The 24061-nt window shown below is 36.7% G+C and overlaps 2 protein-coding genes across 2 annotated transcripts in view; both read left to right on the top strand.

Moving 5' to 3' along the window:
- The window catches only part of LOC108636217 (translation initiation factor IF-2-like), a 229011-nt gene extending 218001 nt beyond the window's left edge, over nt 1-11010 (top strand). Inside the window, exons 8-9 of the mRNA XM_018049328.1 lie at nt 9905-10013; nt 10906-11010. Of these exons, the coding sequence (XP_017904817.1) occupies nt 9905-9992 (88 nt within the window). The 3' untranslated portion in view covers nt 9993-10013; nt 10906-11010. The remainder of the gene's footprint in view (nt 1-9904; nt 10014-10905) is intronic.
- The window catches only part of NRIP1 (nuclear receptor interacting protein 1), a 52484-nt gene continuing 39082 nt past the window's right edge, over nt 10660-24061 (top strand). Inside the window, exon 1 of the mRNA XM_018052861.1 lies at nt 10660-11028. The gene's annotated coding sequence lies outside the window, so the exon portion shown is untranslated. The remainder of the gene's footprint in view (nt 11029-24061) is intronic.

Below are 24061 nucleotides of genomic sequence, written 5' to 3' on the forward strand. Positions count from 1 at the left end.
TAAAATTGGTAACATTCTATATAAGTCTTCTGGGACTTGGCTCTTTTTCCCCATTCACCATGTTTCTTTGACATTTATTTGTATTGTTGAATGTAATTGTAGTTCATTTATTTCACTACTGACTAATATTCCATTGCATGGATTTATTTGCTGTCCTATTGATGGGCATCTGGGTTACTGTTGGAGGGTTTCAGTTTGCTTGTTTTACTCATTTTTGATATATGTTTTGATGTATCTATGCATTGATACAGATGTTTGTGTTTATATATGATTCAGCCATCATTTATATGTGTACTAGTGTATGTGTGCAAGCTTGAGGATACATATGTAACGGTAGAAGCATAGAGAATGTTAAACTCTATGAAGTAATGCCAAATTGTTTTCCAAAACCTTTGGGCCAATTTCCCTTCCACTAGTCATACATCAGAACCTCCTGTTGAGCCAAATCTTTGCCAAAACTCAGAATTCTCAGAATTCTTAACTTTTCTTAATGTAGTATCATCTTATTATGGTCTTAATTTGCTTTTCTGTGATTGCTAATGAGGTTGAACATCTTTTCACATGGTACTCAACACTGGTATTTTTCTTGCACAAAATGCTTGTTCATGTGTTTTGTCTACTATGTACTTAAAACTATGCAGTAAAGGCATTTATTTTTTATATTTTAAAAGAATAACATATAGAAAAGTTGCAAGTGCAATAAAGATAAATTTTTCACCTAAAGATTCGATCTGATGCACTGTCATCTCTAAATAAATGAGTGTAGATCTCTTGTAAACAAGAACATTTTCATATAAACCACAATAAAACCATGAAAATCAGGAAATTAATATTGGTGCATTCAGTTCAGTTCAGTTCGGTCGCTCAGTCATGTCTGACTCTTTGCGACCACATGAATCATAGCACGCCAGGCCTCCCTGTCCATCACTAACTCCCAGAGTTCACTCAAACTCATGTCCATCGAGTTGGTGATGCCATCCAGCCATCTCATCCTCGGTCGTCCCCTTCTCCTCCTGCCCTCAATCCCTCCCAGCATCAGAGTTTTTTCCAGTGAGTCAACTCTTCGCATGAGGTGGCCCAGGTACTGGAGTTTGAACTTTAGCATCATTCCTTCCAAAGAAATCCCAGGACTGATCTGATTTAGAATGGACTGGTTGGATCTCCTTGCAGTCCAAGGGACTCTCAAGAGTCTTCTCCAACACCACAGTTCAAAAGCAGCAATTCTTCGGCTCTCGGCTTTCTTCATAATCCATTGGTATTGTCTGATCCTCAGATCTCATTCAGTTTTCACAAGTCCCAGTAATGCCCCTTATAGTAAATTGCTGTTTATAATAAAAGAATCCAGTTTAGAGTCACACCTTGCATTCTACTTGTCGCATCTCTGTAGTCTCTTTCAATCTAAAGCCGCTCTTCAGTCTTTGACTTTGAGGATCTTGATGCTTGCAGGATCTTGGCACTTTGAGGACTATTTAGGCTGGTCATTTCGTAGGATGCAGGTTATGAATATTTGGCGGGAATATCATAGATGTCATACTGTGTCTTTGTTCATCTTATAAGGTGGCACAAGATTTCATTTTGACCTATTACTATGGGAGTTCACTTGGATTACTTGATTCAGAGAATCAGTTTTTGTCAGGTTTCTCTACAGTGAAATTACCTATTTTTCCTCTGTAATTAATGATTATTTTGTGTGAAGGTGCTTTGAAAGTATAAATATCCCCGTCCTGATCAGACTTTTATTTAATTAATGAATTAATTTGTGTCACTGTGAGTTCATGACTGCATTTTATTTAGTGCTCTATAATGCATCACTGTTGTTAACTTATTTTGATGCTTATCTTACCCTGAGTTACCCGATGGGGTCTCCTTCAAGATGGCTTCTGGGTCTTTTTGACATGTCATTCATCGACCATATTGCTAGCTTCAATTTCACTCCCACATTACAGAGATTAACCACATTTTCTCCCTTTTTGGCACCTCCCCTCTAACAGTGAAAAGCTTGCCTATTATCCTAAATGTACTTACTTATTTGGTCAGTCTCCCTGTATGTGGTTGATCTGCCATTTTCATTGACCCTCCACCACCTCACAATTCTGGTTTGAACTTCAAAACCATTTATGTGGAAGCCCTCCTCACCCGACTTGGATTCCTACATTGCACAGCATGGTGCATCTTTTTATAGGCACCTTGCTCGGGCATTGACACCCATTGTTGGAGCACTGCCAGGGCGAGTTCTGCTCACCTAACCACCGTCCCAGAGCTCGGGCTCTGTCTCCACACCACAGTGTTTCCTCCTTTTACCATGGACCCCTGCCTCATCTTGCCTGGACTCTGATACCCCTTATTAGGAATGCCTCTTTTCTATTTTGCCCGCTTTTAGGTAAACTGTTACAAGATACACACATATTCTATACTCCAAATTTTTGGCAACATAGTTTTATCTTTTTTTTTTTTGTATTTGTCAATGAATGGACTTTTTTTTTTTTTTTGAATGGACATTTTTAAGTATAATAGAGTTGAATCTAGTAATCATATGCTTTATAGGTAACTATTTCTATATCTTAAGAAAGCCTTCCCTACCCGGAGTTCGTAAAGATATCTCTTATATTTTATTTTAAAAATATTAGAGACTTATTTTCTCTACTTAAAACTTGACTTCCTCTGGAATTTATTTTTTATGTATTATGCAGTAGGGTCAAATTTCTTTTTCTCCCCCAAATGAATAAACCAATTGTTTCAGCACTGTTGAATAAATTCCTCCTTACTTTAGCGATCTGCCATGCAACTTTTATTAAATCTCATTTTCCACATATGTGAAGGTCTGTTTCTTCTCCCAGTGGTCAGTTTGTCTCTTTTCCAGGAGCACACTAACTTAATGGCTAAAACTTTATAATAAATCTCTGTACAGATAGAGCAAGTTCCTGTACTGTACGCTTTATCTGGTTAGATGGCTTGTCTCCTATGGGCTTTTGCTGTTCATTGTAAATTTTAGAATCAACTTATTAAACCTTTGGAGTTCTATTGCATTTCATTCAGTGTATTGGTTCACTTTGAGGAGAGTTAGCATGTTATAGTAGTGAGTCTTTCTTCTATTAGGAACATGGTACGTCATCCCATTTATTCAGGTTATCTTCCAATATTGTCTCCATATAGAATTTGCAATGTTTACAAGTTAATTCTTCAGGTATATTTTCATGTTGGATATTTTTTAAATGTTATTTTCTGTTTGTTACTGGTGTATAAAAACAGTTGATTTTTTTATGTGATTTATATTTAGTTACAATGAGTTAAATACTAAAATCTGTTCAGATTAAATGTCAAACATGCTCAAAAGCAGATAAGCAAGATTAGAAGTCCAAGTTTTTACTCTGAAATTGGTTTTGATGTTTTAATAAGTACTAAGTAGATAGTCATCTTTTTTCTTTTTTATCAGCTTTATTGAAATAATTTTCTTACCATAAAATTCACCCATTTCAAGAATTCTTTCTAGCCACATAGGTGCTCAGTAAACACCATTGAATTTTTGAACATATTCATGACTCTAAAAAGCATCCCATGCCCATTAACCGTCACTCCCCATTCTTAGCCTGTTCCATTCTCAGCCCTAGGCAATTACTCATGTACTTGCTGTCTCTGAATTTGCTTATTCTGGACATTTCTCATAGATGGAATCTTATAATACATGGTTTTTTGTGACTGGTTTCTTTCACTAAGCACATAATTTGCAAGATTTGTCTGTATTGTAGAATATATCAGTAGTTCATTCCTTTTTATGGCTGAATAATATTTCATTGTATTGAATATATTACATTTTGTTATTCATTGGTTGATAGACACATAGGTTGTTTCTGATTTCTGGCTGTTATGAATAGTGTTGTTGTAAGCATGTATATATAGGTTTTTGTGTGGACATAAGTTTTCTTTTCCCTTCTGTTTATAGCCTCAGAGTAGGAATTTCTGGGTTATTTAGTAGTAACTCTTTGCTTTTTAAGGAGCTGCCAAACTGTTTTCCAAAGAGGCTATGCTATTTTATGTCTTATCAGCAAGGTATAAAGGTTTCAGTTTCTTCCTATCCTCCCTATCCTTAGAATTATTCAGTCTTTTAAATATATATATATATTTTTACATATATATATCTGTTCTAGTGGGTATATAGTGAAATATATTTTAATTTGCAGTTCTCTCATAAGTCATGATACGTGCATCTTTTGTGTGTTTACCAAACTTTCGTGTATCTTTGGTGAAAAGTTCTCAGGTCTTTAGCCTATTTTTAAAAACTGATTCATCGTCTTCTTTCAGAGGCCTAAGGGCTTTTAATATGCTGGATACCATTTCTTTATCATGTATGCTGTTTGCAAATATTTCCTCCCATCATGAGGCTTGTCTTCTACCTAAGTTGTATCTTTTGAAAATTTTGATGTAGTCCAGATGCTGATGCTGGCAAAGGCAGGAGGGGAAGGGGACGACAGAGGAGGAGATGGTTGGATGGCATCACTGACTTGATGGACATGAGTTTGAGCAAGCTCCGGGAGCTGGTGATGGACAGGGAAGCCTGGCGTGCTGCAGTCCATGGGGTGGCAAAGAGGCGAACACAACTGAATGACTGAACTGAACTGATTTTTTTTTTAATGGATTGAACTTTTATTGTCATATTTAGTAAATCTTTCCCTGACCTAAGGTTATGAGATTTTTTTTCCCCTTATGCTCTTTTCTAGAAGTTTTGTAGTTTTATTTCTTAAAATTTGGACTATGACCTATTTTGAGTTACTAATTTTGTATGTTGTGAGGTAAATGTTTATACTTATCAGTTTATTTTTACATGTGAATATCCAGCTGTTCCTGCACCATTTATTAAAAAGACTTTTTTTCTCAGTGAATTGCCATGGCATATTTGTTGTAGATTTAATGACCACGATTGTGACTGTTTATTCTTGGCTGTCTATTCTGTTTCATCATTCAGTTGTCCATCTCTGTGCCTATATCGCACTGTGTTGGTTATTATAGTTTTATTTAAGTTTTGAAACCAGGTAAAGTCCTGGCAGCATTCATCTCCTTTTTCAACACTGGTTATTTGAGGTTCTTTAGACTATCATATATATTTTTTAGGATCGATTTCTACAGAAAAAAAAAGCAGTATGAGATTTTGATAGATCACTTTGGGGAGAATTGCCATCTTAACAATACTGAGTCTTCTAATTCATGAACAAGAAATGTGCCTTTGTTTATTTAGATGTTTAATTTCTCTTAACAGTATTTTGTATTTTGAGTATACAGGTTTTGCATTTTTTTAATAATTTACATTAATTTTGTATCACACCTCACAGCATTTGGGGTCTTCATTCCCCAACCAGAGATTGAACCTGAGCCCCCTGCAGTGAAAGCTCAGAGTCTCAACCACTGGACCACCAAGGAAATCCGTGCATTTTTTAAAATTAGATTTATTCTTAAGTCTTTTATTCTTTTTTGCTACTATTGTGAGTGGAGATTTTTTTAATTTAATTTTTGACTTGTTTGTTGCTAGTATATAAAATGCATTTAATTTTAATACATGGCTTATATTCTACAATCTCTCAAAACTTTCTTAATTTTATTAGCACTTTTTTTTTTGCTTGGTTAAGATAATCTGCATCCAGAATTATATTGCCTCCAAATAAAGAGGTTTTATCTTCTTTTCCAGTCTGCATGTCTTTATGTTTCTTGCCTAATTGCTCTGAATAGAGTCACTGGTACAGTGTTGAATAGTAGTGGCTACAGCCATCATCCTTGCCCCTTCTCAGATGTCAGAGAGGGGAAAGTATTCAGTCTTTCTCCAGTAAACATGGTATCACTTTTAGGCTTTTGTCCCAGAAAGGAAGGATTATTTGACATTGAGGCAATCAACTAATGTATCATATTAAAATAATGTAGGACAAAACTGCATGATTATCTCAATAGACACAGACAAAAAAGATAAAGGAAACAAAAGACAAAGGGTTTAAACAATAAGAGAGAGAGAGGAAGCTACTTTAGATATAGTGAAGAGGAAAATCTTCTCTGAGATGACAAAAAGCTCTAAACAACGTAGAGGGCCTAGTCACACAAAGAATAAAGTGAACAGGAAGCTGTTCAGCACTTGATTTGTTTACTTTGTAATCCCAATATCTCCCACAGTGCCTTGCCCCTACAATTTGTTCAGATAGCAAATAGATAGTTTAGTACCTTGCTTTCTTGACAGTCACATTCTGGTCACGTTACGGTGACATTCTTTTTGTCATTGTTCAGTTGCTCAGTTGTGTCTGACCCTTTGAGACCCTATGAAACGCAGCGCATCAGGCTTCCCTGTCCTTCACCATCTCCCGGAGCTTGCTCAAACTCATATCCATTGAGTCGGTGATGCCATCCAACCATCTTATCCTCTGTCATCCCCTTCTCCTCCTGCCTTCAGTCTTTCCCAGCGTCAGGGTCTTTCTCAGTTAGTCAGTACTTCGCATCAGGTGGCCAAAGGATTGGAGCTTCAGCATCAGTCCTTCCAATGAATATTCAGGACTGATTTCCTTTATAATTGATTTGTTTCATCTCCTTGCAGTCCAGGGCACTCCGAAAAGTCTTCTCTAACACCACAGTGCAAAAGCATCAGTCCTCTGGTGCTCAGCCTTCTTTCTGGTCCAACTCTCACATCCACAGATGACTACTGGAAAAACCATAGCTTTGACTAGATGGACCTTTGTTGGCAAAGTAATGTCTCTGCTTTTTAATAAGCTGTCCAGGTTGGTCATAGCTTTTCTTCCAAGGAGCAAGTATATTTTAATTTCATGGTTGCAGTCACTGTTCCCAGTGATTTTAGAATCCAAGGAAAGAAAGTCTTTGACTGTTTGCATTGTTTCCGTGTCTATTTGCCATGAAGTGATGGGACCAGATGCCATGATCTTTGTTTTTTGTATGTTGAATTTTAAGCTGGCTTTTTCATTCTCCTTTCACTTTCATCAAGAGGCTGTTTAGTTCCTCTTCACTTTCTGCCATAAAGGTGGTGTCATCTGCATATCTGAGGTTATTGATATTTCTCCTGCAATCTTGATTCCAGCTTGTGCTTCCTCCAGCCCAGCATTTCTCATGATGTACTCTGCATGTAAGTTAAATAAGCAGGGTGACAATATACAGCCTTGACCCACTCCTTTCCCAGTTTTGAACCAGTCTGTTGTTTCGTGTCCGGTTCTAACTGTTGCTTCTTGACCTGTATCCAGGTTTCTCAGGAGGCAGGTCAGGTGGTCTGGTATTCCCATCTCTTTAAGACTTTTCCACAGTTTGTTGTGATGCACACAGTCAAATGCTTTGGCATAGTCAATAAAGCAGAAGCAGACATTTTTCTGGAACCCTCTTGCTTTTTCTGTGATCCAACCGATGTTGGAAATTTGATCTCTGGTTCCTCTGCCTTTTCTAAATCTAGCTTGAATGTCTGGAATTTCTCAGTTCATGTACTGTTGAAGCCTAGCTTGGAGAATTTTGAGCATTACTTTGCTAGTGTGTGAGATGAGTGCAATTGTGTGAGAATTTGAACATTCTTTGGCATTGCCTTTCTTTGGTGTTGGAATGAAAAGTGTCCTGTGGCCACTGCTGAGTTTTTCAGATGTGCTGACATATTGAATACAGTGCTTTAACAACATCATCTTTTAGAATTTGAAATAGCTCAACTGGAATTGCATCACCTCCACTAGCTTTGTTCGTAGTGGTGCTTCCTATGGCCCACTTGACTTTGCATTGCAGGATATCTGGCTCTTGGGGAGTGATAATACCATTGTGGTTATCGTGGTCATGAAGATCTTTTTTGTATAGTTCTTCTGTGTATTCTTGCCACCTCTTCTTAATATCTTCTTATCCTTTGGAAACATATTTTAACAATTGCATAATACTTTATAAGAAATCATTTGAATGTTTTCATCATTTATTTGTTTTTTTATTCATAGGCATGCTTCCTTTCTTCATGATTTACAACACATCTGGCATATTGTTTCAATGATTTGGATTTAAGGCTTATTTTTCCATTTATTCATATTCTATGATAGCTGTTGATTTTATATTATCTTTTACTAATTTTTATTTAAGTATTCTTTTAACTTATTCTTCATATGGTCGTAAGTTTAGCTCAGAAAGGTTATAATAATGCTTTAATAGATAAAACAATTCTAGTATGTGGCAAAATATCAAACATGAACTGTGGATACTGCATATTGTTTCCTCTCTACATGAAAGAATGTAGACTCATGAACTTTATGTACTATTACCAAGTATTTAGCACTATCTGAATTGAGATTATGGGAAATGAGTAGTATTAGAAAAAAGTCTGGAATTATGCTCCAGAGAACTGTCAAGGCCTTGTCTTGTTTGCAAGTAAAATATAACAGGGTTTGAATTCCACTCTTAAGTTCTTACTAGTTCTGTAATTTGGGGTAACTTAAACTCAGTTTCCTCATCTATAAAATGAGGATTATAGTCATCATCTTGTAGAAAAGTAAAGTCGCTCAGGCGTGTCCAGCTCTTTGCGGTCCTGTGGACTGTATTCTACCAGGCCCCTCCATCTCGTAGGGTTGTATAGAGCTTAGTGCAGTACTTGATGCATGGGAACTGTCCAGTAAACGGGAGCTATCTTTTCCTTCCGTTGAGTCTCTCATAGTCCTGGGAGTGCTGGTGAGAGTGGTAGCGAAGCCTCTGAAGATGTTTAATTTTGCTCTTGTCAAGAATTGGTCATATTCTTCAGTGAATATGGCTGTTTCAAGACTGTTTCTTGTCTGCCCATGTGCTAAAAAAGGTATGGCCCAAAAGGTGGTATTCTAAAGTAAATTAAGTTAGACCTTTTGTCATTAACTTATAGTTATTGTACTCAAAAATATAGTTGTAATTACTTTCTTTTCCAACTTGAAATGAAAGATAATAGGTTTTTTATGGAACTAAAAATTGAACAGTTATAACATTGACAAGGGGCAGGATAGAGTTGTCTTGGGTGTAGCTTCCTAGTTGGTGGACTGGGAGTTTAGGGAACTCTGGGAGTTGGTGATGGACAGGGAGGCCTGGCGTGCTGCGATTCATGGGGTCGCAGAGAGTCGGACACGACTGAGCGACTGAACTGAACTGAACTGAACTGGCATATTCTGATAGGAATACTAAATTGATTCTAAATATGGTTATTTTTAAGTTCAAGTATAAAGCACTGCCTTATAAATTATCAGAAGTGATTATTCCTGACTCTCTCAGAAGTCCTATCAGAATCTATACTCAAGGCCTAATTTGAGTCTAGGATCTATCATTTGGGGCATGACACTTAACCTGCCCTGCCCTGCATACAGTTTCTCCTCCGTAAAATGGGATAAAGGCCTCCCCTGCTTGTTTCACTGAGTTACGAATATTCAACGAGGTCATGTCTATGAAAGTGCTCTGTAACTGGCATGACACCCTTTCATCCTGTCAGACCTGCCCTTTTCTCACTCTTGTTTGGTAGGTCACTGGTGAGGGTGACATGATAACCCAGAAATCGGGACTGTACACTACCTCCTACGGGTGTTTGCTTTATACACATACAAGGGATTAGACAGTGGTAAACTGTTGATGTTTCATCCTTTAACTTGTTTTATTTGTTATAAAGTAATACACGGTTATTGTGAAGAAACTAAAAAATACAGATAAGGAAAAAGAAAAAAAAAAGTAACCTATACCTGGAAGAATAATTACTATATTTATTTTTGTATAATTTTAAAACAAAAATTCAGTTACACAGAACATAATGTTTCCTGTTTTATCACTAATATATAATATTGTATATTATTCCCTGAAACTTGATTCCCTTATATAATAGTTTAGTGGCTATGTAGTATGTAATGACATGCTTATGGCTAAATATGTGTACATATCCTCTTTATTTTTTTTTCCTCATTAGGAAAAATTCTATACTTAGAATTGCTACATCAAGGGGCATACAACATTTTAAGAAATACAAGTTTTTAGCTTCATTGAAATGTAACTGACATAAAATGCACATATTTAAGGTATGCAATTTGATAAATTTTGACATACGTGTATACCCATTAAATTAGCACCACAATTAAGATCATGCTCTTTTGTAATCCCATCTTCTTATAACTTTTCACAACTATTCCCAGACAACCACTGATCTGTTTACTCTCCCTGTTGATTAATTTGCATTTACTACATTTTCAGAATCACACACTATGTATTCCTTTTTGTCTGGGTTCTTGTATTCAGCACAGTTATTTTGAAATTAATTAATGCTGTTTATATCAACAGTATATCATTTTTTGTTGTTGAGTGCTGAGTAGTAAATGTTCCATTGTATGGATATACCATTATTCATTCACCTATTGATGGGAATTTGAGTTGTTTCCAGTTTTTGGCTATTAAAAATAAAATTGCTTTGGACATAGATGTGGAAGTCTTTCTATGTACGTAAAATATTTGATATTCATTACCAAATTTTTTTCTGGGAAGGTTACATAGGTAATATATTGAAACAGACAAAGCTTAATATGAAACTAGCAATTTTTTTTCTTTTTAAGAAACTTTGGAAATATATCTTTGGGAGGATTTAGAATTTTTAGATGTAACTTTATTGGATTAATTTGATAGAAATATGAAATTAACGGCTTACTAAGTGCTTCTTAGCAACTATCAACCTTTTTCACAGTTTGTTTTCTTGAATCATCTACTTGTATCAAGTAAATGTATTGTCTAAGAAGCAAAAATCTGTTACTTGCCTTTAGTGGTAAATTAGTATTTCATAAACAACTCATATTTCTCTGTGAAATGACTCTGTTGAACTTGAGCAAGAAAAGATACTAAGAGAAGTTACAGAACTCCACAAAAGATACTCCAGAATCTGGTTTGGAATAGATGCCAAACTCTTTTTTTCCTCTTCCTAAGATACTCACTAGATTGAAGGAGGAGCGGGAATCTGAAGACTCCAAATGACATCAGACTTACTTTTCAGCAGCCTTCTCAATTTCCTTTCTCAGAAAGCAGAGACTCTAGCCTTGGAGATGGACGGTGAGAATATTTTTCCTGAGTTCTTAAGCTTAATCATTGTGACTTCAGTATATTTCAGACAGTCCTTTCTTAGTTATAAATGAGCTTATAATTACCAGATTTGTGTTTTGTGCTTTATCTGTGCAAATAACTTTATTATGCAGTGTGTGTATGTGTGTTTTTAATTGAATAGGATATGATCTTATAACTAAGGAACTTACAGGGAAAGAATAAATATAGGTAAATAAGTATCATCAAACAATAGGAAGAGGTTAAATGCCATAAGAAAGACACAGACAACATTCTTGAGAATTCAGAGGTGTGGATTACTTCTGGAGTGATTGAGATGTTTAAAAGAAGAACAGCATTTATGTTAATGATGCTTTTGTTTTTTTACCAGAAAAAAACAAAAATTATTTGTTTTTTTAACCAGAAACCAGAGAGAATGGACAATTAATATAAATAGCAATCTGATTTCAGATAAAAGTTAATTGTCATTTGGAGGAAAAATAGAAGTATATTTGGTTTTTGTGGGTTTATTGCAGTATAAGTCAGTGATTACTTTTTGAATTATATAAAATGGGTACCTCTTCCAAGGCGGATAGTAGTATTTCAGCATTTCTGAGAAGTGATTTAAAAATCTGATTAAATTATCATGAGTAGATGGGCTGCAGAAAGAGATAAGTGAGTGGCTAATTCTACTAGGACTTCCCTACTTGTTTTGTAGTATAGCTACAACCTGATGCGTTTGTCACGTCTTAAGTTCTTGGACCTTATGCTACTTACGCATGGACAGAAGAACAATAAGTAAACAGGGAAAAGGCACGGTGACTGATTATTGGGGTCATTATTAGTTGTGAAGAGTTCAGCTAACTGAAAGCTCTGTTTTGGAAGAGACATAGCAGATAGATTATCCTAAATTCATGGTGTTTTATGTACCATGATGTTTCAGTAGGGGGATGGCAACTTTGAGCCAGATTTGTTCTCTACCTGTAGGTATCATATAGTTGGCACGGTGATAATACTAACTCCTTTTTCTTCACTGTTTTAATTATGTTCAGAAAATCTAGTGATGAGGTTTTTCTTTCAGTATTCCACTTCTCTTTATTCTTTCTAGTAATTTAGGCAAGGAAATCTTTGAAATGTTATACTTATTAAACAAAAACACGATAAAATTATTAGTGGTTATTGATTGCTAGTCATTTTTTCACATATTCACTTATCTTTTTCCTCAACCTAACTTTTATTTATAAATATTCAAAGTTATTTTACTCAGGTATAATTATGTGTTGATATCTGTTTGATAGTCTGAAATATGCTCTTATATTTGTTGGAATATAGTTGATATTAAATCCTAATTCTTGATTTTTAGTTTTGTAAAAATGAAAATTCTAATGATTCATATTCTTGTGACCATCAAGATATAATTATGTCTTATTTGTTGCTCTTAATTTGTCACCACCCTTGTTTTGTGGTAAGCTCCAACCACTTTTGACAGTTGGTAAATTGTTATAGCCAGATGGTAAACATACATAGCCAATAAATTGTCCTTGAAAAAATGGCCAAATTTAGGTCTTTGTTCCAGATAGCAGATAGATTATTTAGAATACACAGTGAACAACTTTCAAAGCAATTAAATTTGAATTATTAGTGATTATCTCTGTCATTTATATATGTTTTTAAATATTTAAGATTTTAAAAATGAATATGTTAAGTATATTGTTTCTATAATATGTCCTGTTGAACAGTTTTTCCTTTTGAATGAGGAACTCATGGCCAAATAAGTTTGGGAGAAGTTTAATTATATTACAAAATACCTATTCACTAGGCCTTCCATTAGCCCATGGACTATCAGTCTCCAGTAGGAAGATCTTGAATATATCTAGTATTTGACAGAATAGATTGAAAACTCTGAACTAATATATTAATGTTTCATAAGGTTTTACCATGGTTTGTCTGTAATACAACTCCACTTTGAAACTAGTTATATTTTTAAGTATAGTAATGTCCTGAATAAGAAGTCAAAGAGGATGATTAGGAAAAAGGAAAAGTATTTAATTAATAATATTGTAAACCATATGAAACATGAGTGTTTATAAAGCTTCTTAATGTCTTAGACCAAGATTTCCCCCTTTATTGTATTTTAAAGGGCCCCATGTATTTTCTGTGCTCTGTTCATCTTAGTGTGTAACGTATATAACTAACTTTGATAAATATTGATTAAAAAAACTTAATATCTTGGTTAGAAGTGGATTATTAGTCATAACTCAGTTTAGCTTAAAACACTTGAATATACTCATTTTCTAAGTGGAGTTTTATTGTTATATCTCATGATTTCTCATTGGGAATGGTGCTTTTTTGTACATTATTTTTTTCCAAGTTTGGTTAAATTGTTAATGACTATTTCAACAGATGTCTAAAGTGTTAAAAACTTTTTTGTCATATATAGTATCTATATGAAGAAACAAAAATGTGGGCCAGTAATTTAGCTGATTCTAACAGTTTGGGTTACCAGATTGGAAGTGAGGCTAATTGTCAACATGGGAAATCTTCCCTGAACTTTATAAAGCTTTATATAACTTTATATAGCTTCTTCAAGTAAGTTTTTAAAGAAATACTGCTTTTAAAAAGTATTTAAACTTCTACACAAAGGTTTCCCTTTGTGCTTGCTGTGGGTGAAATCAAGATCAGTCCAGAATCTGGGTGAGTCATTGGGGTTTATTGAATTTCTTTGCCATAAACTAACTTGGCTATCTCATTTATGCTTCCCTGGTTTCGTGGATGCCCTGGGCAAGAAAATTTGGATGTTCTGCATTGTTGGTTCCCAAGGTAGCTTCTACCCAATCGTTAGTTTCCTTTCCCATGACCGGCATTTGGGTTCAGAGTTCTTTCTCTTCTGGAGCTCTTGTGCTGCTAAGCCTCCATACTGATGTCTTTGTTGCAGTCTCTCACAGGTGCTAGTTCTTTCCAAAACTCCACTCTGCTGTGTTACTTCTTTGATCAAAATAATTCAGTTATGCCAGGAGCAAAATGACCATAAAAAAAAAAATAGCAAGACTTTCTTCAGTCAATCCTGATTTACCATTACAATGGGAAACATTCATATAATTAACATTTTTCTGAATTTGATGTCTATAAGAATTGATTTTCCATAAGTTTTTTTTTTTTTTTTGCTTAATACTTCAGTTGCTATCACTAACAGTATTTTAGGAGGAAAATTCCCGCTATACCGAGCCTCTGTTTCAACTAAGGTTTTTTTCCCTCTACCATGAAAGGTTTCAAATGAATTAATTAAAATAATTTTAATATATGTTGATTTAAGTGTCAGTTCACTTTCTCTTCTTACACAGATCCTGGGTGGTTTTTTTTAATTAACTATTTTCAATCTGATATTTTCCTTGATTCTCTGGTACATTTTGCCATTCAACCATGTGGCCTGTGGTTTGCATATCTGAAATTGGTGTGATTCTAATAGTGGAGCTTATTATGTACTTTATTTAGATAATTAGAATTTCTCCATTCTAGATTAGAGCTATGCTAGTAATTTTCAAACCCTATTTATTTTCTTTTTTGCATTTACTTTAGAGAAATTGTTGATAGTATAATCTGTGCAAGCTTCTGCATACAAAGTCACTCAGTCATTGTCCGACTCTGTGTGACCCCATAGACTGTAGCCTACCAGGCTCCTCTGTCCATGGAATTCTCCAGGCCAGAAAACTAGAATGAGTTGCCAAGCCCTTCTCCAAGGGATCTTCCCGATCCAGGGATTGAACCCACGTCTCTTATGTTTCCTGCATTGGCAGGTGGCTTCTTTACCACTAGCACCATCTGGGAAGCCATGCAAGCTTCTAGCCTGAAGTTTTTATTTCCTGCTATTGCTACCCTTCCTCTCCACCACCTTGCAGCCTGTGTGCTAAGCTTTTCAAAATTTTTGTGGTGGAGTACTAGTTTTTGTTTGGTTGTTTTCACTTGATTATGTTAGTAACTTACTTTTACTGTGCTTTTAAAAAGCTTCTATCTAAGGTAGATTGAAAATTAAGAAACATACATACAAATTATACATCCAAATCTTTGATCATTAAATTCAAAAGATAGCAAATTACTTTGTCAAATTGTATGAAAGTTTAGATCCTCTGGAGGAGGAAATGGCAACCTACTCCAGTATTCTTGCCTGAAAAATTCCAAGGACAGAGAAGCCTGGAGTGCAGTTGTCCATGTGGTAGCAAAGAGTTGGACGTGACTGAGCAACTGAGCACAGAATTACTTGTAATTTTTGTTTTTTCAGTGAATTACCTAGTTTCTGGAACACACTGTATTGCTCTGCTACCCTGCTCAGACTGATGCTCCTCCTACTTTTAGGTTGCTTTTAGCTTCTTTTCTAATTGGCAAAGCCTTGCTTGTGTTAAGTCAATTTGCATACCACCTCTGTGGAGTGTCTTCACTAAAAAAAGCGTTGCTTGCCTTTTCATCCCATCTTCTTCCCAAGAATTTGCCCTTCCATGCTTTTTACACTTTGTTCATGCCTTCTCTTATAGTAGTATCTCATTATGTCACTGATTATATTTTTTTCTGGCAATATTGTGGGTCCACTAAAGGCTGGTCTATTACCTAGGTACTCTTCTATCTTCAGCTCTCAACATAGCAGCTTCTTTATAAATATATGTGGAGTCATTGCTTCTTGTAAATTAAGAATATATCCCCTGTAGTCTTTTTAAAAGGTCATCCTTTTATTTTCCCCCTAGTGTTTTGGAAGCATTTCTGCACAGAGGACAGTGTTTATCAGTCACGGTTATAATGTAAATTCTTGAAAATTAGAAACGAGAGATTTCATTTGAAGATTAAAACCAAGATTGTGCTTCTCAAGAAGTACTTCTTTGCTTTAGTAAACCAGCAGCAGTTTTTGAAACTTCTTGCCTCAGGACCCTTTTGTACTCTTAAAATATTGAGGGACCCCAGAGAGTTTTTGTTTAGAGGGTCATATCAACCAACATTTACCATATTAGAAATTTTAAACTGAGAAAAATTTTAAAACACAGGATTACACAAGTATGCATTCCAGGACTTGTCCACAGAGTGCTGCATATCCTGTAGCCCTAGACGACGCCATTGTCCACTTAGAAGAGAAAGAGACAAGAAAGCAGGTAACAGTTTGGTGTTATGAAAGTAGTATTGACTTCATGTGCCTCCTGAATGCATCATGGGTTGTGTTGGAGTCCCTGGACCACACTTTGGGAACTGCTGCTTTACAAGAATTCACTTTAATTGCCAGCAGAATATTCTGTATTTTTTATTTTGATCATGTTGTAACCTAGGTTTGGGGTTTATAGATTAATAGTTTTTTTTTTTTTTTTTTTTTTTTTTAAGTATCTGCAAGGTCTATCATGTTACCCACTCTTCTATTAATGTCTAGACATAGAATGTGCTGGAGCTTATTACCAGTGTTGGCTTGGCAGCTGTAAGAAGGAGATGCTTACTGAAGGAGAAGTCATTTTATTTGTGGATACTCAGTAAGGTCATTCCTAGTTATGCCCTGTCAGTACCCTGGCTTTTACGTGCTAGCCCTTTTTATGACTAATGAACTTCCAAATACTTCTTCTATGATGATTCTCCTTACTCCAGAGGGCTTGGAGGTTTGGTCATTTTCCTATTTCACAAAGTAAAGTTTGTATCGTTTTCAGTGGAGTGGGAAGTCTTCCCTTCGAGACCTTTCCTTCTTCTCTCCTCTGTTTGACCTTCCCCTCCACTTGCCTCAACATGATCCCTGATGCTGGCTCTCCTTTTCTGGGAGTCCAGTCTGCTCTCTGGCAGATAGTGACTTGGCCCTAGTGACTTCTGTTCTTTGTCACTCTCTACCCTCTTACCTTGGCTGATACTCTGTTGAATTCTTTCTGAGGTCTTAGCAGGACAGTCAGCCTCCTAGAGTGTTTGACGACTCTCTTCAAATTGAAAGGGGACTGGGTCTTCCGGGAGTGTCCTGGGTGTGCATTGTACATACTTGTCAGCTGCATGGGAGCACCAAGACGGCCACTCGTCCACACTCCTGTTAACTCACTGACGGCTCTATTCTGTTCGCTCATCAGCCTTTGTATTGTGTGTTGGTGTCGTCGTGTGAGCTGTAATTTGGGGCTTTATCTTTATGAGTGACAAACTAGAAGCACAAAGCTGATAGAATGTTGGGGACTTTTTATTTTTTAAGTCTGTGTCCTAAACATAGTAACCAGTCAGTAAATGTTTGCTAACTTAATTTTATTTTCATTAGTGTTGATGAAACTCTGAGCTCCAACAATGACTTTATGGTTTAAGCCAGGCCTCTGTCCCTTATTGGAGAAGGAATTGGCAACCTGCTCCAGGATTCTTGCCTGGGAAATCCCATGGACAGGGGAGGCTGGCAGGCTACAGTCCATAGGGTCACAAAGAGTTGGACACGACTGAGTGACTAAGCATGCACGTCTCTCTCTTATAGCCAAGGGAACTCTGCAATCACACTCTTCTGAAAAAGTACATGTTGCAGCCTTATAAGCAAAATCCTTACCTGATACTTGGCGAAGATTGCTATTTGAAATATACAAACTTCGAATCTCTAACAGAATCTGATTCTCTTTGTTAAATACCTTTAGTTTTCTTGTAAATTCGTACATCATATTGCCGTGTATTCTACAAACCTAGGCTCGAAACATTATAATTATTTTCTTTTTTTTTTACTTAATGAACTTGCTACTGAAAATACCCTATTTTGTAACACATTTATGTTAGATATATCGCTATCTAAATATTTAAACCAGGTTTCATTGTTTTTCAGAGTTGTCTTTTTCTTCAGCTTTCCTGCTCCTACCTTGTTTGACTTGTTTTCTTCTCTGCACTAATTTGTTTCAGTTTCTTTCCCCTCCGAGCCATCAGCAGCTCTACAGCTCTGTTTTTGTTTTTGTGATCTAACATTCATTTAGTCACACCATTGCCTGTAAACCTCCTACTGCTCACCAGATAAATGCCAACTCCTTGACATGACCTTGATTCAGAGTCCTTGGTCCCAATTGTGTTTTCAGCCTAATCTCTAGTCACATTGGGCCACTGCTTCCTGTATCCCACTAAGTAGTTCCCTGCATTTGAGTGCTGTTTTTGAACCTAGAGTGACTGCCATTCTCTTCTCCCTCCTCATTTTTTTAACCATCACTGATCACCACCCTGGGCATCAGTCAGTTCAGTTCCTCAGTCGTGTCTGACTCTTTGCAACCCTATGAATCGCAGCACGCCAGGCCTCCCTGTCCATCATCAACTCCCGGAGTTCACCCAAACTCATGTGCATCGAGTCGGTGATGCCATCCAGCCATCTCATCCTCTGTCGTCCTGTTCTCCTTCTGCCCCCAATCCCTCCCAGCATCAGAGTCTTTTCCAATGAGTCAACTCTTCGCATGAGGTGGCCAAAGTATTGGAGTTCCAGCTTCAGCATCAATCCTTCCAGTGAACACCCAGGACTCATCTCCTTCAGAATGGACTGGTTGGATCTCCTTGCAGTCCAAGGGACTCTCAAGAGTCTTCTCCAACATCACAGTTCAAAAGCATCAATTCTGTTTCCCCATCTATTTGCCATGAAGTGATGGGACCAGATGCCATGATCTTAGCCTAACCTTGGGCATAGCACAGCTGAAAATGTAGTTACAGCCCACTCTGTTCCTGCTGGACTTCTTACAAACCTCGGCATTAGCATTTAGCGCTTACACCCTGTCTCCTTTTGCACAGTGACTAAAGAAAACTTCTCATGTTCACTCTCATGTTATATACTTACTAGGTATACTTTACCCTTTTCCTGCCCCATTTGGGAAACCGTATCTCACTGGTCCCCAACCTTTCTGGCATCAAGGACAAGTTTCATGGAAGACAGTTTTTCCACGGACTGGGGGAAGGGGCGGGGAATGGCTTCAGAAAATTCAAACACATAAAATTTATTATGACTTTATTTCTGTTTTTATTACATTGTGATACATATTGAAATAATCATACAACTCAACATAATGCAGAATTAATAGAAGCCCTGCTCTGGTTTTCCTGCAACTAGCTGGTCCCATCTTAGGGTAATGGGAGAGTGATGGGGAGCAGCCATAAATACAGATGAAGTTTCACTCACTTGTCTGCTGCTGACCTCCTGCAATTAGGCCTGGTTCCTAACAGGCCACTGACTGGTACTGATCCATGGCCTAGGTGTTGGGGACCCCTGGCATATCCAAATTCAAGTGAGTTAGTTTGGTTTCCACTCAGCATAAACTTAAACTCAAGTCTGTATTTTCAGACAAGTATAATTTGCAATCTGTTGGACCTTAATACATTTTATACCTTATACTAAATACTCTTTATAACTAATTATGGCATATATTATATGTGATGAGAAACTAACATGTCACAGGTTACACTGATTTTAGGTTATTGCATTTTAAATATTATAGCTCTTTTTTCGCTTAGATTATTTCCTGAGAGCTGTAGCCACTAAATTAAATTTTAAGGATACTGCAGAGAAGATGCACACCCTCTGCTGGCATTAATACCTTCTTTTTTGGCCCACAGTAGAAATACTATAACATTACAATAAAAAAAAGATGTCTTGCTGATTTCTTGTAATAAGGCTGAGACTGTCTTATCTTGTTTTACTTATGTTCACTTTCACTATTCTGATATTTTCCCCCTCTTACCAGTGTATTCATCATGTTAGGAATAAGAACTTTAGTAAACATATCATGCATTTTTAAAATATATTTCAATTTTAGAAGCTGTGTGCAACATGAAATTTATGACTTAACCAGCTAAAAGTGTATTCTTTAAAAATAAATTGAAATTGAGAGATTAATGTCAATGAAAATATTTCCTTAGTCTTAACATATCACTTGTAGCAACTCTAAAAGATAAACAAATAGAATTTAAGTTTAATATGCTCTACACTACAATATGACCTAGAAAAAAAGAAATCCCACCCAAAATCTTTGCTCGCAGTGGGAGGGTTTCGTTTTAAGGACTAATAGCTGCCTCATCCTTTGTGATTGCTTGCTTCCATAATTTGTTATGAAGAAAGGCTTCTAGATAAACTGTCTCCCAAATGCTTGTGATTTGTTCTGTTCTGCTTGGGAAGGGTTAAGAGGAGACAACATCCTGTCAAAGACCTTGTTTTTAATTTTGCTTTGCACACTGGCACAGATCCTGCTAAGAGCAGCCCAGATTAGTTCGGAAAACCTTTGAAGAGATTTAAGATGTCCTTCAGCCAGTTTGAAGGTTTTTGTCTTGCAAATCCAGTACAAGGGCGCCTGCAGGCATCTCGACCCTTGCTGTGCTGCTGATGCGGCTCAAGGTCACACTAACCCGCCCTGTGACATTCAACAACAACAAAAAATTATGCGGTGAAACTGCTTCAGCATTCAACCAACCAACAACTTCCTTTAGTGAGGAAGTGTGGAAGAAGTCTATTTTTTCCCCTGTTTTTCTTTTTTGGGGGGTGGCTCTGTGAATTTTTGCTGTAGGAAATAATCCTGGATTTCTGGTGTGTGTGATGACAAGGTCATTTCTTAATTAGAACACATGTAAAGAACAAAGCTAAATGGCTTCAAAACAGCTTTGTAGTTGATGGAGAGGATTTAAATTATTTAAAGAGATAGTCACCCATGTATGATGGAAGCTGAATTCTAAAGGCATTAACTCCTTCATTTCTGTCTCCTTGCCATTACTTTGAATTCCTTTAGAAGGTTGCAATCTAAACTTAAGAAAATGTATAAATGCCTGTTTTTTTTAAAGGAAGAAACATAATTTATAAATAAAATTCTTGGATAAACTTTATAGGAGAAGTTTTCTCCCCGTGCCATTCACCTCTTGGAAATTTTATCAGATGGCTTGACTGAGGAAGCAGGAATTAGAAACTTTTTCTGTTAACTGATTTATTTTTAATTGGTTGGGGAGGGTTGAAAAAAATACTTCTTTATTACCTCACCTTCTCTTGTTCACTTTTACATGTGTGACTTGGAATTTTAGTAAATCAGTTTACCTTGAAAGTAAAAGTCGCTCAGTCGTGTCTGACTGTTCACAACCCCATGGATTGTAGCCCGCCAGGCTCCTCTGTCCATGGAATTCTCCTGGCAAGAATACTGGAGTGGGTAGCCATTCTTGAGTCTTTAGAAAATATAACATCTATCATTCAGTTTCTCAACTTTCAGAGAATTGGTATAAAAAGACACATGTGTTTTTCCTCAGGAAGGAGAAAAGCAATTTTCATTTCAAATAGCCTCTAAGAAAGTTGTTTGTCAACATACGGACTTTTCAAGGCACAATGAAACCGTGTGCGTAACCACTTGACAGCCATACTGGCTTCCCTCTCTTCTGTGGGACTTGCTCCTCCTCTGTTGCCTGTGAGTGCTAACTACAGGACATCAGTTGGAAAGAGTCCAAATAAACTGGCTTTCTAAGCTTGAGACTTAATGCGTATCACCTCTGTAGGATTAGAGCCAAATAATCCAAGAAATTTTTATAGTTGATACTTCTTTGTGTAGATCAGGTACAGAGGCACTTAAAGTTATTTCTTTATGCACAAAATCATGTCTGTAGGGAAACTTCCATTCAGCATTACAATATTAACATAAAGCTTTCTTGGAATTTGGTTGTTTCTTTCTCAAAGAAGATGCTTCCCTGTAAGTGTAACTAAAGTAGAACTAGGGCACATACTTCTGGAAGGTGGACATAACATACTGTGCTTATTTGAACTGATATGTTGGACTTTGGGGCCCACAGATAATGAAGCTTCTGGGGATGCCGTGATGAATGGTATTAGAAGGACAGTTTAGAACTATCTAGACTTCTTATTCTGGACCATTTTGCTCCTGTCAAGAAGCAGTATCTTTGGGTCCTCCCAGGAAAGTGAAAAGGTATATACTCTTTTAGGTTATGGCTGTTTGAGAGGATTTTAGGTTTGCCAAAAGAAAAGCCTGGAGGGGAAATCTATCTGCAAGGAAAGGGCAGTGTGATTCTGTGCATCCCTGCCCTTGCCTGGAGTCTGGTATGCCCTTCTGTCATGTATGACCCACACTCACCTGCTAGTCATTTCTAATTTACTGTCCTAATTCATCGATTTGTTATCACTAATTGTTCTTCATTTACTTCTGTGTAGTTTCCAGTACCTAAAGGGTTGAAAGGTTGCTGTAATTGGCACCCGCAGCTGCTCTTTCTTTTGACAGGGGATAATTTCGCAGCCTATGCTTTGTGTGACAGCTGCCTAATTGGGCATTCTCCCCTTGTAGCAAGCCTGCCTCCTCCAGCCTCCCTGCTGACAAATGGTGGTGGATTATAGATGAGGACACGCTGACCCATTCGACCTTGCTGAGACAGCGGGGAGGGGCCTCCTGCTACTTGAGGGAAGCTTTAGGTCATTTAGAGGACAAGGTCACCAGCCAGGTGGGGAAATGACATGATATCACATGACAGTAGCCTGATGACATGGTCAGCGTGTCAAGGACGAAGGCATCAGTATCGGTTAAACATTATTGCAGTACTTCATTGAAAGCCTGGTATTTCTTAATTGTTCTGCTGTTTTGTTTTGTTTTTAAGAAAAAGGAAGAGTGCAAAATAAGACGTGTATTTTAGCAGTGCTAAGGCAAGTGTGTACATGAACATAGAGCTGGTTTAGAAAGCTTCCTCATAAGTTTCTCCAGTCATCTAGACTGTTTTGTTCTTAATTCTTATTTAGTTTGTAGTCCCTTGATTATCAGTGTTTTTCAAGACTTATTTGAAAATTAAGGCAGCAAATTAAAATGAGGTATTGTATATTGGTAACCATTTAACAACTTCCGTTCTCATCCTAACTCAGTGATTGGCACACCTTTTCATGTTTTGAATAAAAGGAGAATAAGCCAAGTGAAAATGCAATCCAATTGAAAGGAACCTCAAAACTCTAGACTTAGGAGATCAAAAATACCACCACAGCATAAGTGTAAAATTTTAAAGATTTTTTTTTTTTTAGGTAATTGTTGAGACCTGAAAATATTTTTTAATATCTTGGGATTATATTTAATGTAAAAGCTAAATGAAGATCTTTAAGATGTTTTTTCATTGTTGGTAATACACAAGCTCTTCTTGGATAAGTAGATTTGAACTATATAATACCCTTTTTAAAGTGTAAAATCTTAAGGATCCCTGCTGAGTCTGTTAACCCTATGTTAATACTTGAGAGATTAAGTCCATATAAACTGTATTGAATAGTGCAAATCTTGTTTTAAAAACAAAGGACAGTTTAATGCAAAAAATACTGATCATGATTCTCGTTTTCTGGGGAGAAAAAAAAAAACGAACTAATTATTGTTAGGTAATGTTGAATCTAAGCCCTCACTTCAACAGGAGCTAATTTCATACCCCTGAGGTGAAAAACTATCAGTGGTAAAAGTGTGATGAATTAGTTCACTGAAGTAGACACATCTGTATTTTCGTGGCTTGTGCGTGGTGTATGTGTGTGTGTGTTTAATTTTGACTGTGCTGTGCGTGTGTTTAGCTGCTCTCAAACCCTGACTCAAGCTTGGTGGAGGTTTAATCCTGTGCCCTTGTACACGTAGACTTGATTAGTAGTTGTGGTTATCTCAGCAGAAGACATACCGCCCTCCTCCTTGTATTGGTCGGGACCTGGGCATTGGGGAGTCAAGGCAAAGGAGAAAGAAAAGAGATTTTACATTAGTATTCTATGAAAGCCTTACTGTCTGCAGAACAAATTGATTGCTCCGGTGTACCTGTGCTTGGCACCACTGCTGTGAAAGAAAGGTAGGGTTGTAATCTGTTTTATTGTATTACATATTGTGACACTCCAGGAATATTTAACGCGCTCTCTTTCTGTGGCACGTGCTGTAAGTCTAAGTTTAAAAAAAAAAGGAAATAAATGAATGGGAAGTATGGAAGAGGAGTGGGCTGTAGCTTTGTTTACTTCAGTCCATGAGAGTTCATTCGAATAAGATAATTCTGCTGAAAGCATCACTGGGAACATAACCTGATTGATAACGAAACCCTATAAAGTGTTCTGAGGCACTAATCTGTTTCACTGCTTGAA

The sequence above is a fragment of the Capra hircus genome, chromosome 1 (assembly GCF_001704415.2).
Source record: "Capra hircus breed San Clemente chromosome 1, ASM170441v1, whole genome shotgun sequence".
NCBI lineage: Eukaryota > Metazoa > Chordata > Mammalia > Artiodactyla > Bovidae > Capra > Capra hircus.